Raw genomic sequence first — 16439 nt, forward strand, 5'->3', positions numbered from 1 at the left:
GGTGTTGCCAGATTTCTGAAGGAGAGTCCTTTTCATTGCTGCATGAAGACTATTTTCTAAATTGTGTTAAGTGTCAGGAAAACGACGGCAGTGAAAGTTCTCGGAAATGCTTGGGCGAGAGTAGCACCTGCTTCCAGTTTTCAAGGAGTTAAGAAAAAAAGATTTAGCTCTTTTATAGACTTGCATTGGCTGAGAGAGAGCAATAGGAAAATGCATCCGACTCTACAGCAGCCAATGGCATTTATACTAGGGCTGCTAGGATATATTGTCAAACCTTTTTTGAGAGAAAATTGGGTTTTTGACTAAATGAAATTTTCAGAGTATCTGGTTTCTGCAGAAAATTTTAATTGTTAAGAAAAACCCTTAGATTCCCTCCAATATTTCAACTAGGGTATGCTGGCAGAGTACCTCTTGGGAGTTGTAATTTAGGTGCTTCATGTTTGCATTCTCCTGTACAGGGTGGGCTTCCCAGTCAGACTACATCTCCTATGGTGCACCATGGCCGGGGACTCCCATGATACACCATCTCCCCTCTCCAAGAGGGATTATCATCATGCCTTATGGGAAATGTTGTCCTCCGTGAGGCACTGGGGCTGAATTTCCTAATCAGAATTTTTGGTTTTTGATTACAATTTTTCAGGATTCCAATTTTCCCCCCCAAATCAAAATTTTCTATGGACAACTTAGTTTTCACAAACTTATTTTCACTTTCATCAACATTTTCTTTACCCCTATAGAAAACTTTCTGAACAGTTCTAATTTGCACACCTCAAACTTTCAGTGCCTGATTCTGCAACTTCAGTCTGTTATGAGCACTGTTAATTTCTGTGGGATTTTTCTAAATAGTATTTATCATGAGTACAGGTGGCTGAACTGGGCCCCAAGTGATTCAGGACAGCCATACTTGAGTAGTTTAATTCCTTGCATGCCCACACCTGCATCTTTATAAAGGTAGAACTATAAATTTAAATGGAGTGGCAGGGGCTAACTTCATAAAGCAAGTTCAGTATACATGGAGGCATCAGAATAAGACAAATATCACAGCAAGACCTTCTGATGTCCACCTTAAGGTCTATGATTTTAGGTTTTCTAAAAGAATTTTTAACTATATATTGCCCTTCTTAAAAATGAACATCCTTAAAGCAAAAGGGATGTGGGTGAGTGCGCGAGCTCGGTATAACCTTAGAGTCAGATTTTTAAATTTTGCTAGGAGTAAATCCAGATTTCCTTCTGAAATTTAGTGGAATTACCCCACATTTACAGTAGTGTGACTGAGAGCTGCATCTTGCACTCAGTCTTCCAAACTTGATGTGATCCTTTTGTGTACAAATGTAGGTTTACTGGCCATACGACTTGTTCTTTTTTTTTTTTTTTTTTTTTTTTTTAACTACAGTCCTGTCCTATTGTAATTTTAAGAGGGCCTCAACTTCTAGTACTAGTGGCCAGTTGTTTTTTCATGACATTTACATTCACTCATGGGCAGGAGGGGGAGAACTTGCAATGAACTTTAATATCTGATTTGGCAGCTTTAAATCCTTCTCTCCTCTTGTTTGATTGTTTGTCACATGCCACCATGGATTAGCTGCAGTCCATAATTTTACTTCTTTATATATTGTTAGGGACCAAGCCGAAACTTGCTGCTCAATGGGAAATCATACCCAACAAAAGTCCGATTAATTCGTGGTGGATCCATGCCTCCAGTGAAAAGGAGGAGGATGAATTGGATTGATGCTCCGGATGATGTGTTTTATATGGCCACTGAGGAAACCAGGTAGGGAATATATGCCAATCAATTGATTCTCACTGGGGAGGCTGCCTGTGTGTAACTCCTTTTGGTTTCTACTTTGCATTTATCACCCCTAGCACTGTTCATGCACACTGATGACATTTGTATGACTGCTCAGAAAGTCTCTTCACCAAGCCTGGTGTTGCATATTTAAAACTCAAACAGCTGCCTAAGATGTTTCACTAGAGTGGGTCTCTGGCTGACTGTGTGCCACCGCAGCACTCAACGGAAAATGGATTCATAGGGACATAAGACTGGAAGAGACCTCCTGGGTCATCAAGTCAGAACCTTGCTGTCACAGGCAACTCATTACATAATCCCGGTCATAAATTTATCAAGCTGCATCTCAAAACTAGTTGGGCTGTTTGCTCCTCCTCCTATTGGGAAGTTTTTTCCAGAAGCTCACTCCTCTGATGGTTAGAAACCACCTTCTCCCTGGAACTGAACACTGCTCCTATGAATGCTGTTGATTTGGAGCAGGTGTGGATTTCTCTCTGACTTTGAGGCCCAATGCAGTGAAGAGCGTTGTGGTTACTTGGATCGACTTGGTCACCTGCTGAGGTGATCTTCCCTGAATCAGCCAGTAGTTGAGGCAAGGGTTCACCTGGGTTCTCTGCCTTCTTTAAGGAACTGCCATGATTGCCAAGGTTTTGGTGAATATCTTTGGTGCTGTGGAAAGAGCAAAGGGTGTAGAAGCCTATACTGGGAGTGACATGTTCTTCGAGTGATTGCTCATGTGTATTCCACAATAGGTGTGCGTGCTCACCACGTGCACCGGTGCTGGAAGTGTTTTCCCTAGCAATACCCGTAGGGGGGAGTGGCGCCTGCCTGGCGCGGTATAAGGGGAGCTGCGCTCTCCCCCCACCTTCAGTTCCTTCTTGCCGCCAGTGAAGGTGCGTCGGAACTGCTCAGCTCCAGCTTTGCTGTAGCTTGTCCCCAGAACTGTTCGTTCGTTAATTAGCTGTTTAGTTAGTCAATGAGCCTGGGACAGGGCATGCACCGCCCCCCTGGGGTTTAAGTCGTGCGGCTCTTGCAGGCGTTCTATGCCAAGGAGCGACCCGCACGCAGACTGTTTGCGCTTCTTGGGAGAAACCCATATCAACAAAAGGTGCAAGATTTGCAAGTCGCTTAAGCCTCGGATCAAAAGAGAAAGGGACATTAGGCTCTGGGCCATCCTTATGGAGTCGGCGCTGACCCCGACACTGGCACGCCGCTCCAAACCGGTACCCGGCACCGCAGCGTCGGTATGCGGTGATCCTCCAGTATCATTGACCAGTCAGCACCGCTCCCCATCCACGGGGCATGCCAAGGGGGCCAAGAAGACTCCCTCTTTGCAGCGGCACCGAGGGAAATCTGCGACAGAGGCTAGGCCCATGTTGGGCAGTCTTCGATCCCCACCGGGCCCCTGGCCTCCAACTCAAGCTGAGTGGAGTAGCCCGGCCCCTTCGGAACAGGCCTCTCCAGATGTCCGGATGTCTTCCCTGCCTGAAGCCCTCCAGGCAGCCCAGGATGTCATGTCCATGCCTGGAGCGCCGCTGATATTGGCCTGTGCTCCAGAGGCAAGGCACTGCTGGGATCCCCGCAGCCACCTCTGGCCCAGTACCGGTCTCAGTCGAGGGAACGTTCACGACGCCAATCACCGCCCAGCGACCGCTCAGGGCAGCGTCCAGGTGGATCACCCTTGACGCCGACCAGACTGTCTGGCTGGGTTCCGTCCGTCTGGGACTCGCGGGACTGCTCGTCCTCAAGGAGCGAATATCAACGGGACCACGGCGGGCGTCGCTGTTGGTCCTCGTCTCGGGGAGGGTACCGCAGTCGGTCATGACACGATCGTTGACGCAGTTCCCGCTCGGCCTCCCGCTCCAAGTCTCCAAGATATCGCAGCCCCGGACGTCGATTGCGGGCGCCTCGCCATCGCGGGTCTGCCCGTTGAGGCCATTCGCAGAGCAGCGATTACTGTTGGTAGTAGTCCTCCACGTTGAAATCGCGGTCCCGTGGCCGTCATAGATCCTGGCACCGCCGCTCCTCCCGGTCCAAGGACAGCAGCAGATCTTACGCCAGCCCGGTCTCCATCTGTAGCCGTCCCTCGATGGGTCAGGCTGGCCAACCCGGACAGTCGGTCCTGCTGGTGCCACAACAGGTGCAGTGGCACCGAGCGTCATGGCCGGCTGAATGGTACCAGTGGGCACCGTCGGCCTCCCTCTCTAGACCCCCGAGGAAGGAGTCGGTGGGACGTACGTCCTTGGCACCGTACCCAGAGTCCAACCAGGTGGTGAACCCTCTGCTGCCGGCCGACACCCAGAGCACAGCACCAGCCTTTTTGCCCTGAGGATGCGATTGCGGCCCCGCCCCACCCCACCCCATATCCCGCAGGAGGACTCTAGGGCCCACCAAGAACTCTTAAAGAGGGTGGCAGCGAGCCTACACCTCCAGGCAGAGGAGATGGAGGAGCCCTCAGACTCTCTTTTTAACATGTTATCCACATTGGCACCGGGTAGGGTGGCTATGATTTCAAATGCCCTGTGGCAAACACCAGCCTCGTTGGCCCCCATCTCTAAAAAGGTGGAACGTAAGTATTTTGTACCCACTAAAGGGCACGAGTACTTGTATACCCACCCAGCTCCTTGGTGGTCGAGTCGGTCGACCATAGCGAACAGCAGGGTCAGTCAGCCCCGACCCCAAAGAACAAAATTCTTGGAGCCTGGACTCTTTCAGAAGGAAAATGTATTAATCTTTGAGCTTCCAGTTACGAGTGGCGAGCCATCAGGCTCTCCTGGGCTGGTACGAATTCAATCTGTGGGGCTCCCTGCCTAAGTTTGAGGACTCCCTCCAGGAAGGGGTTTAAGGCGCTAGTGGAGGAAGGGACAGGGGCTGCTAGGGCGTCCCTGCAGCCAGCTTCGGATGCCGCGGACACGGCCGCACTATCGATGGCCTCCGCATTGTCCAGACAGGCGTCGTGGCTCCTACTCTCTGGGCTGTCCAGCAAGGCGCAGTCTTCCATGCAGGACCTCCTATTTGATGGGAAAGCTCTGTTTGCGGAGGAAACAGATACAAGGCTGCATGGCATGAAGGACTCCCGCACAACCCTCCAGACTCTGGGCCTCTATGTCCCAGCTCCGGCAAAAGCTAAATTCAAGACTCCCGCCCAAGCCGCCCTCCTGAAGTATGAGGCCGCCCATAAGAAGCAGCGGGACTATAAGAGACGCCCTCAGAGCCAGTCTCGGCCTGTCCCCCAGACTGGGTCCTCCAAGGGCAAGCAGACGGGGAAAAGGCATTTTTGATGGGACGCTTGGGGGCACCCCACCAGTCCTCATCAGGGATCCACCCCCAATAAAGCTTCCCTTCTCTAACAAGTTGTGTGCCTTCCTCCTGGAATGGTCGCGGCTAACCTTGGACCGATGGGTCCTCAACACCATTTCCCGGGGTTACACCCTCCAATTTACTTCCTCCCCGCCCAACTACCCCCTGCCCCCGTTCTTCTCGGGGGACCCCTCACATGAAGCTCTGCTCGAGCAGGAGGTGTGGCAGCTCCTAGGACTAGGAGCGATAGAGGCGGTACCTGAGGAGTTCATGGGCAAGGGGTATTACTCCCATTATTTCCTTATCCTGAAGGCGAAAGGGGGGCTCAGGCCCATCCTGGACCTCCGAGGTCTGAACCAGTACATGGTGAAGCTCAAGTTCTGCATGGTCTCCCTGGCCTCCATCATCCCCTCCCTGGATCCCGGGGACTGGTACGCTGCCCTCGATCTACAGGATGCGTACTTCTACATCCACATATTTGAGGGGCACAGACGCTTCCTCCGTTTCGTGGTGGGACAGAATCATTACCAATTCACGATCCTTCCATTTGGTCTGTCCACTGCCCCCGGGTGTTTACAAAATGCATGTCAGTGGTAGCGGCCTACCTCAGACGGCGGGGGGTCCAGATATTCCCCTATCTGGACAATTGGCTTGTCAAGGGCACTTCCCGGTCGCAGGTGAGGGATCACGTGGCCTTGGGCCTGTTGGTAAACAACACCAAGTCCACATTAGTCCCGGTCCAACGCATAGAGTTTATCGGGGTGCTCCTGGATGCAGAATTGGCCAGGGCCTCTCTCCCGCCAGATAGGTTCGAGACCCTGAAAGGTCTCATAGACTCAGTCACAAGGTTCCTGGTGACAACAGCCAGGGTTTGCTTACAACTGTTGGGTCACATGTTGGCGTGCACGTACGTGGTCCATCACGCCAGACTCAGGATGAGGCTCCTCCAGCTCTGGTTGGCCTCGAAGTTCTCCCAGGCCATGGACAGGATAGACAAGGTCCTCACCATGCCGGACTCTGTGATCGCCTCCCTACGGTGGTGGTCCGCCCCAAACAACATGCTCCAAGGGTTCCCGTTCAGGAACAGGGCCCCATTGTTGGAGCTGGTATCCGATGTGTCGGACCTGGGTTGGGGGGCCCACGTGGGGAACTTTCAGACCCGAGGTCTGTGGTTGGCTCAACACCTGACCCTACATATAAACATCAAGTTGCTCAGAGCAGTGCAGCCGGCATGTACGGCCTTCCGCTCACACCTGGAGGGCAAGGTAGTCAGGGTCCTCGCAGACAACACGGCCTCAATGTTCTATATCAACAGGCAAGGCGAGGCCCGATCCTCTGCTCTCTGCCACAAAGCTCTCAGGCTGTGGGACTTCTGTATAGCCCACACATCCTGAAGGCCTTCCACCTACTGGGCTCCCGGAACAAGAGCACGGATCGCTTGAGCAGGGACTTTTCCTCGCAACACGAGTGGTCCCTCCACCCAGAAGTGGCCCACCGGCTCTTCCAAAGGTGGGGAACTCCCCAGGTGGACCTATTCACTATTTGGCAGAACCAGCGATGTCCCCAGTTCTGCTCCGGGGGAGTCTGGGGAGGGGCGCTATCTCCAATGCCTTTCTCCTGGCCTGGTCAGGTCGGCTTCTCTACGCCTTTTCCCCGTTCCCCCTAATCAGCAGGGTCCTGGAAAAGATAAAGTTGGACAAGGCCCGGGTCCTCCTGATTGCCCTGGCATGGCCCAGGCAGTATTGGTACGGGACCCTCATGGGCCTGGCAGTAGCTCCGCCGTGGCCGTTGCCCCTCTGCCTGGACCTGCTCTCTCAGGACCAGGGCTGCCTCCTCCATCCCAACCTAGCGGCTCTTCACCTCATGGCATGGCTGCTCAGTGGTTAGGTGGAGAGGAAAGGACATGCTCAGAGCAGGTTAAGCGCATCCTCCTCGAAAGTAGACGGGCCTCCACTTGCTGCGCTTACTTGGCAAAGTGGTCCCAGTTTTCTAGATAGGCAGCAGACCTGGGTGTCTCCCTGGTGACCGCGCTGATCTAGCTTATCCTTGATTACCTCCTCCACCTGAGGGCCACCTGGCGCCCTCATCAGGTAAGGTGCACCTGGCAGCCATATCGGCCTTCCATCCGCCGGTGCGAGGGCACATGGTATTTTCCCATGCTAGGACTGGCCGGTTCCTTAAGGGTTTGGACCATCTTCTTCCGTATTCTAGACACCCGGTCCCACAATGGGACCTAAACCTGGTGTTGGCTCGTCTCACGGGGTCCACGTTTGAACAACTGGCCACGTGCTCCTGGCCTCACCTCTCATGGAAGGTGGCCTTCCTGGTTGCAATCACGTTGGCCAGACGACTCTTGGAGCTCAGGGCCCTGACCACCGAGCCACCGTACATGGTCTTTCATAAGGACACGGTCCAGCTCTGCCCATACCCCGTGTTCCTCCCGAAGGTGGTCTCTGCCTACCACATGGGTCAGGACATTTTTCTATCGGTCCTTTGCCTCAAGCCTCACGCATTCGTGAGGAGTGCCATCTCCACACGCTCGATGTGCGGCCAGGAGCGGCTCTGTTTTTTGCCACCCCAAGCACGGTAGTCAGGCGGCCTTCGGCGGCACGCCTGCAGGTGGTCCGCTGGTCTGCAGAAACGCTGCCGAATCTGCATGGTGATCTGCCGGTCTCGCGCCTTCGGCGTACCTGCCACCAAATTACCGCTGAAGCTGCAGGACCGTCGGACCTCCCGCAGGCATGCCGCCGAAGGCTGCCGACTGCCGCCCTCATGGCGACCGGCACGCTGCCCCCCCGCAGCTTGCCACCCCAGGCACGCACTTGCTGCACTGATGCCTGGAGCCGCCCCTGTGTGCAGTGGGCTCTGGCTTTCTACCTTGAGCAGACTAAGCCTTTCAGGAAGTCCTGGCAACTGTTCATCGCCTCGGCTGAGTGTGCGAGGGGCCAGCCGATTTCCACTCAGCGGCTTTCCAACTGGATCACTTCATTCATCCATTCCTGTTATGAACTGGCGGGTGTTCCCCCGCCACCCATTGTGAGGGCACACTCGATTCGGGTGCAGGCATCGTCGGCTGCCTTCGTGGCCCATGTCCCCATCCAGGACATTTATAGGGCCGCCACATGGTCTTCGGTTCACACGTTCACCTTGCACTATGCGATCGTCCCCCAGTTCAGGGATGACGCTAGGTTTGGCAGGGCTGTCCTCCATCCTGGGAACTTGTGAACTCCTACCCATCTCCAACAGATATAGCTTGGAATCACCTATTGTGGAATAGACATGAGCAATCATTCGAAGAAGAAAAGACAGTTACCTTTTCTGTAACTGGTGTTCTTCGACATCTGTTGCTCATGTCCATTCCACATCCTGCCCTCCTTCCCCTCTGTTGGAGTTCTCTGGCAAGAAGGAACTGAGGGTGGGGGGAGCGTGCAGCGCCCCTTATACAGTGCCAGGCAGGTGCCACTCCAGGGGCTGTGGGCGGCGTGCCCCCCTACGGGTACTCTAGGGGAAAAACTTCTGCACGTGGCGAGCACGCACACCTATTGTGGAATACACATGAGCAACACATCTTGAAGAACACCAGTTACGGAAAAGGTAACTGTCTTTTCCTACCAGAATCATAGAATATCAGGGTTGGAAGGGACCTCTGGAGGTCATCTAATCTAACCCCCTGCTCAAAGCAGGACCAATTCCCAGCTAAATCATCCCAGCCAGGGCTTTGTCAAGCCTGACCTTAAAAACCTCCAAGGAAGGAGATTCCACTACCTCCCTAGGTAACCCATTCCAGTGCTTCACCACCCTCCTAGCGAACAAGTTTTTCCTAATATCCAACCTAAACCTCCCCCACTGCAACTTGAGACCATTACTCCTTGTTCTGTCATCTGCTACCACTGAGAACAGTCTAGATCCATCCTCTTTGAAACCCCTTTTCAGGTAGTTGAAAGCAGCTATCAAATTCTTCTCTTCTGCAGACTAAACAATCCCAGTTCCTTGAGCCTCTTCTCATAAGTCATGTGCTCCAGCCCCCTAATCATTTTTGTTGCCCTCTGCTGGACTCTTTCCAGTTTTTCCACATCCTCCTTGTAGTGTGGGGCCCAAAACTGGACACAGTACTCCAGATCATTGGAAGCAAGAGGAAAACAAAAGACAGGGTAGGCCCGCTGCTTAGTGAAGAGGGAGAAACAGTAACAGGAAACTTGGAAATGGCAGAGATGCTTAATGACTTCTTCGTTTCGGTCTTCACCGAGAAGTCTGAAGGAATGCCTAACATAGTGAATGCTAATGGGAAGGGGGTAGGTTTAGCAGATAAAATAAAAAAAGAACAAGTTAAAAATCACTTAGAAAAGTTAGATGCCTGCAAGTCACCAGGGCCTGATGAAATGCATCCTAGAATACTCAAGGAGCTAATAGAGGAGCTATCTGAGCCTCTAGCTATTATCTTTGGAAAATCATGGGAGACAGGAGAGATTCCAGAAGACTGGAAAAGGGCAAATATAGTGCCCATCTATAAAAAGGGAAATAAAAACAACCCAGGAAACTACAGACCAGTTAGTTTAACTTCTGTGCCAGGGAAGATTAATGGAGCAAGTAATTAAGGAAATCATCTGCAAACACTTGGAAGGAGGTAAAGTGATAGGGAACAGCCAGCATGGATTTGTAAAGAACAAATCATGTCAAACCAATCTGACAGCTTTCTTTGATAGGATAACGAGTCTTGTGGATAAGGGAGAAGCTGTGGATGTGGTATACCTAGACTTTAGTAAGGCATTTTATACGGTCTCGCATGATATTCTTATTGATAAACTAGACAAATACAATTTAGATGGGGCTACTATAAGGTGGGTGCATAACTGGCTGGATAACCGTACTCAGAGAGTTGTTATTAATGGTTCTCAATCTTGCTGGAAAGGCATAACGAGTGGGGATCCGCAGGGGTCTCTTTTGGGACCGGCTCTGCTCAATATCTTCATTAACGACTTAGATATTGGCATAGAAAGTACGCTTATTAAGTTTGCGGATGATACCAAACTGGGAGGGATTGCAACTGCTTTGGAGGACAGGGTCATAATTCAAAATGATCTGGACAAATTGGAGAAATGGTCTGAGGTAAACAGGATGAAGTTTAACAAAGACAAATGCAAATTGCTCCACTTAGGAAGAAAAAATCAGTTTCACACATACAGAATGGGAAGAGACTGTCTAGGAAGGAGTACGGCAGAAAGGGATCTAAGGGTTATAGTGGACCACAAGTTAAATATGAGTCAACAGTGTGATGCTGTTGCAAAAAAAGCAAACATGATTCTGGGATGTATTAACAAGTGTGTTGTGAGCAAGACATGAGAAGTCATTCTTCCACTCTACTCTGCTCTGGTTAGGCCTCAGCTGGAGTATTGTGTCCAGTTCTGGGCACCGCATTTCAAGAAAGATGTGGAGAAATTGGAAAGGGTCCAGAGAAGAGCACCAAGAATGATTAAAGGTCTTGAGAACATGACCTATGAAGGAAGGCTGAAAGAATTGGGTTTGTTTAGTTTGAAAAAGAGAAGACTGAGAGGGGACATGATAGCAGTTTTCAGGTATCTAAAAGGGTGTCATGAGGAGGAGGGAGAAAACTTGTTCACCTTAGCCTCTAAGGATAGAACAAGAAGCAATGGGCTTAAACTGCAGCAAGGGAGGTCTAGGTTGGACATTAGGAAAAAGTTCCTAACTGTCAGGATGGTTAAACACTGGAGTAAATTGCCTAGGGAGGTTGTGGAATCTCCATCTCTGGAGATATTTAAGAGTAGGTTAGATAAATGTCTGTCAGGGATGGTCTAGACAGTATTTGGTCCTGCCATGAGGGCAGGGGACTGGACTTGATGACCTCTCGAGGTCCCTTCCAATCCTAGAATCTATGAATCAGGCCTCACCAATGTCGAATAGAGGGGAATGATCACGTCCCTCGATCTGCTGGCAATACCCCTACATATACAGCCCAAAATGCCGTTAGCCTTCTTGGCAACAAGGGCACACTGTTGACTCATATCCAGCTTCTTGTCCACTGTAACCCCTAGGTCCTTTTCTGCAGAACTGCTGCCTAGCCATTCCGTCCCTAGTCTGCAACAGTGAATGGGATTCTTCCATCCTAAGTGCAGGACTCTGCACTTGTCCTCGTTGAACCTCATCAGGTTTCTTTTGGCCCAATCCTCTAATTTGTCTAGATCCCTCTGTATCCTATCCCTACCCTCCAGCGTATCTACCACTTCTCCCAGTTTAGTGTCATCTGCAAACTTGCTGAGAGTGCAGTCCACGCCATCCTCCAGATCATTAATGAAGATATTGAACAAAACTGGCCCCAGGACCGACCCTTGGGGCACTCCGCTTGAAACCGGCTGCCAACTAGACATGGAGCCCGACGATCTAGCCAGCTTTTTATCCACCTTATAGTCCATTCATCCAGCCCATATTTCTTTAACTTGCCGGCAAGAATCTGAGGAGTTTCCTGTGTACTGGCTAAATGGATACTTGAAATAGGCATTTTGCAGGTAGAAAGCCACAAACCAGTCTTGAGGCTTTAGGGGAATTGTGGAGGCTAAAGTCACCATCCTGAGTTTGAAACAATGGATGAACCTGAGATGTTGAAGATCCAAAATGGGGGAGAGCCTCCTTTCTTCATTGGAATGAAAAAATAACGGGAATAAAATCCCCTGACCCCGAACTCTCTGGGCACCTCCTCTACTGCTCTCAGGTGTTGAAGGAAGTCCATTTCTTGCTTTAACAGTATCTTTAAGGGTCCCTGAGACGGAAGAGGGAAGGTAGGAGGAGAAAGGGTATGAAGGGACTGGAACTGAATAGAATACTGCTTCTTCACAAGCACCAGGACTCAGTGGTCCGAGGTGATTGCAGTTCCGGTTCCTGAAAACATGAGGGGTTACCAAAGGAGGAGAGGTAGAAAGGAAAATATCCTTGGGTGGTTCTGTCAGGCTCTCCACATTGGTGTCAGATCTGCTGCCTTGTGGAAGCACCTGATTGTGGGGGCAGCTGAGACAGGAGATCATCTTCAGTGGAAGCTCTTTCTGTAATATTCATGCTGTTGTAATCCATGGCCAGAAGGGAGAAAAACAAAAATTGAAACTTCAGAAATACCAGGTTTTGAATACTAAATAAAAATTATTGGTTTGGAATGAAAACTTTAATTCAAAATTATTCAAATAGAAACTTTTCATTAGAATTTTTTTTTAGGAAGAAAATGTGTGTGACCAACTTTATAAAAACATTTCTATACATACACATGTGGGAATCTCCCTTTTCCAATGGGATAAAATTCTTGGCTTCATTGCAGTCAATGGCAAAACTTCTCTTGGAGTTGATCAGGTTTTCACCTCTTGTTTCTAGTTCTAACAGAGCACAAGATACCAAATATCCAGGTAATGACAATTTTACACATAGGAAAGCTGTTACAAACACAGGATTAAATATTACCCATTCTTGGGCTTGGGCCCGTGTAATTTTGGCAGAGAAATTCCACATTTGAGGGGAAAAGAGAATCTCTTTGGCTTTTTTTTTTTTTTTTTTTTAACTGGCAGCTGTTTGAACCTGTTCCGAAGTTTGAAATGTTAGACTAAGTCAGAGGGAGTTGGCTTTGTAGACAGGTGAGATGGCCAATGATGATTTATTTGTAACATGGCTCTGAAATTTATCAGTGGCTATTATTGCCGGGGGTGTGGGTGGAAAATGTTGGGTTTCTGTAACTATTGCAGACATTCCGTACATCTGCTACAATAGAGGCTTTGATCCTGCAAACACTTCCATATGCAAATAGCCCACTGAAGTCAGAATAGAAAGCTTTGGGCTCTTTGGAGAAGAGAAGTTATAGAAATGCCAATGCTCTTTTTTGATGGGTTAATAAAAGAACAAACTGAGAAGATTTAGCTGAAATAAACATCATCAGCCCAGCCTATTAATGTGTACGGCCTCCTGAGAGCACTTCGCAAAATAGGAAATAAATGCCAGGATTTTCTGTCTTTGTGACAAACTCCTTTTTATTTTCACTCTTTGTAGGAAAATTCGCAAGCTGCTTTCATCTTCTGAAGCGAAGCGAGCCGCCAGACGCCCTTACAAGCCCATTATCCTCCAGCCAGTCCAGGCAATCCAGTTACGACAACCTATGAACGATGAACCCATAATAATTGAGGATTAAAACAAACTGAGCAGCCCTCACAATGCCAGTGGGCTGCCTGAAAGAATCTCTCCTCTGATACATACTTGAGTTTTTATGGCTACAGTGTTGAACTAACTGCTGAAGATTGGAAACCTGTAAGGAACTGTTTTGCATCTTTTAAACCCCTAAAAGGAACTCAGCCCCATCTGAGCCCTGATGACCACAGACTGCGCTCTCTCTCTTGCGCATGCTCTTTCCTCTCCTCTCCTCTCCCTTTTTTATTTTTGGTAGCCTATTTTCCCCTCTTGCTTGTAGATTACTGCCTTTTTGTAGACATGTGGGAGGGAAGATCAGTTTAACTTATTAAGAGAACATGGAATAGTAATTTTTAGCTTTGTTTCCTCTGACCTTTGAAGAGCTAGAATCCTATGTTTTGTGACTGAGCTCTCGTTGCTAACCATTTTTACGGGGCTGTGTTGTAAGATTTTTTTTTTCTTTTGTGGACGGTGCCATTTTTATTTCATTTTTGTTATTTCTTTTGTAGATAAAGTTCTGATCTGTAACTCAGATATTTGGAAATAGAGGATTTGAAAGCCAGCTACAGGTTCAGCTAGTTTTCTTGGTCCTGTCCCTTGTGTTTTTTGGATAATTTGGCATGGCCAATTTTGCTTGTGCTCAGGCACAAGACCGAAACAACTCAGGCTGAAAAAGGATCTTGCAGAACATTACATTAACACTGAAGAACTGAAGCCAGGTTACTGGAACTGGCTGTTTTATTCCAGTCAGTCCCAGGGAGATCTGGCCTGTGGCATTTTTTACAGTAACCAGAATTTTGTGTGCTGCCTTCTGTCTGCTTCTGGAATCCTACATGCTATTATAACAACAAGGACCAGCAGTAGGCCCTCTAGTGCAACTAGTGTAATGAATTGCTTTGCTCTGGCTCCAAGAGTCAAGTCCACCAATGCCCAGGGACATTTTGCTTTGAATTCTAAACTTGTTTGTGCATCAGTGTTTTTGGACACACACCTCCATGGGAAGCCTGGTTTCTGTTAAATTACATTACTGTACATCTCCCATCTTGAAGGGAATTTAAAATTAAATTACAACTGGGTTTTAATTAGAACAGACTGTGTCTGAAATTGTTTTCCCCTTGACATCTTTGTGTTTGAGGTTTGTTTTCTTTTTTTGCATCTACTGAACATATTATGTATTAGCAAGTATGTAATTTTTTTCATGTGTCTTCTCATGGCAGTGCATTTGCAAAATGCCCTGCTTTGTTTTGACAGGTTGTAAACTATCATTTGCAACTTGTATTGATCTGTACATGTACCTGCCTCAAGCAGACACAGCACGTAATAATCCCCAAGTCATTCCATATGTGTCAGCAGTGAGATCAGCCAAAGTTGTATTTGGGTCATCACAGTCCAGCCGTGATTCTGTGCAACACTGCTACCCCTCTGCGTGAGGTCGAAAGGAATCTCAACAGAACAAAAACAGTTCAGTTAACTTTACTTAATAAACCTGGAACCTGAGCTTTTGTGAAACTGCTGGTTTTTTGTCTATGTTCTGAAATGTTAACTCAAACTTGACCTTTGCCAAGGCACCATCTGTCTGTAGAATGTGGAGCTGCATCTGCTTCCTAGAAATTACTTTGATTGAAAAGTGCTTGGATAACTGTGATGCTGTGAACTATAACTTTTTCACATGTGTTTGGCCTGTCAGTCTGTTATTTTGGGCAAACCTAATTCATTGTTCGATCCCACCAATATAGTCAGTATATGTCTAACTACGTTTTAAAACCTGTGGCAGCAACTCAGAATCCAGCTCTAAAGACAGGTATATAGACATTCGGGCTTGGGTTCTGAAACTCACCCTGCTCCCTGGCCTTCAGAGCCTGAGCCTGAACATCTACACAGCTGTTTTTAGTGCCGTAGCATTAACCCAGGCTCTGAGACTCACTGCCGGGGGTTTTAAAATGCAGTATATGCATAGTCTGAGATACTGCTAACCTTTTAGAGTCTGAAAGGTTAACTTATTTTTCTCTCCTGCACCATGGCTCTTTTAAGGATGAGAGTACAGGACTCTGAAAACTGCCCTGCATGCAAACAATAGATTTGACACTGAAGCTTTGGAATGAGCCTATTGTATGCAACACCCATACCATCACACTAAGCAGGGGCACAAGTGTGACATGGCAGGATAGAATCCCAGTGGGTTAACTTCTGAATATGTGGCCATTTAAATATTTCCTTTCTGCATTAACTCACTACCAAGACAAGCAAAGTTAGTTCAGCTGCAGTGCTTTAGAGTGGGGACAAACTGATTCCTGTAGCTTGTACTATTTGTGCTGCTGCCACACAGTTTATATTCTCCCTTTACTGCTGACCCCCAACTTGAAAAACCAGAGCAGACAGGCAGGGGCTGAAAGAAATGTCAGATTTGCAAGGCAGCCATGTCCAGTAGCACTGTATGTCCTAGGCCATGGTGGAGTGTTGGTGTAGTAATGCGGATTTGTGCCTGCAGTACCACTTCCTGCACTAACAGTTTTCCTTTGTTTCTCATGAACATATGGCACAACTCCACCCTTTGCATGTGAGATGTGATGAGAGAGACTGCCTCAGGCTGTTCGCTACAGGAAGGCCTCAAGTCCAGTGGCATGTGACTTTCCTCTAGGAGGAGAACAGCCTGAAGGGACTACTCTGGAAGTTGCAAAACTTAGTCCTTGCAGGCCGCTTTGAAAATACTCTTTATTTTCATTTTGTCACCGCAGGATGGGATGCAGAGATAAAGTTTCTTGACACCTTAAATGGCTGCTTCTTGGAGCAGCTAGTCCTGGAACCCACAAGAGGAGAGGCAATTCTTGATTGAGTCCTAAGTGGAGCACAAGCTCTGGTCCAAGAGATGAATATAGCTGGGCCCCTTGGTAATAGTGACCATGATGTAATTAAATTTAACATCCTTGTGGTGGGGAAAACACCACAGCAGGCCAATACTGTAGCATTTAGATTCAGAAAGGGACACTACACAAAAATGAGGAAGTTAGTTAAACAGACATTAAAAGGTACAATGCCAAAAGTAAAATCCCTGCATGGAAACTTTTTAAAGACACCATAATAGAGGCTCAACTTACTTTGTTTTTTAATTGGAGTTATACATGTAAGAGACCAAAAATAGTGCCATTGTAGCTTGGCTTAACAAAGTAAAAGGAGCAGTGAA

General features: G+C 48.4%; 1 protein-coding gene across 24 annotated transcripts in view; it reads left to right on the forward strand.

Annotated features, from left to right (window-relative positions):
* Positions 1-14767, forward strand: part of LOC101932594 (metastasis-associated protein MTA1) — a 384146-nt gene extending 369379 nt beyond the window's left edge. For all 24 annotated transcript variants that reach the window (XR_010590039.1, XR_010590040.1, XM_065555713.1 and 21 more), the window contains 2 exons: positions 1620-1771; positions 13124-14767. Coding sequence is in view for 22 of the 24 variants with exons in the window: in XM_065555710.1 (XP_065411782.1) it covers positions 1620-1771; positions 13124-13262 (291 nt within the window). In the remaining 2 variants the exon portion in view is untranslated. The remainder of the gene's footprint in view (positions 1-1619; positions 1772-13123) is intronic.
* Positions 14768-16439: the final 1672 nt, after the last annotated feature.

The sequence above is a fragment of the Chrysemys picta genome, chromosome 8 (genome assembly GCF_011386835.1).
Source record: "Chrysemys picta bellii isolate R12L10 chromosome 8, ASM1138683v2, whole genome shotgun sequence".
Classification (NCBI taxonomy): Eukaryota; Metazoa; Chordata; order Testudines; family Emydidae; genus Chrysemys; species Chrysemys picta.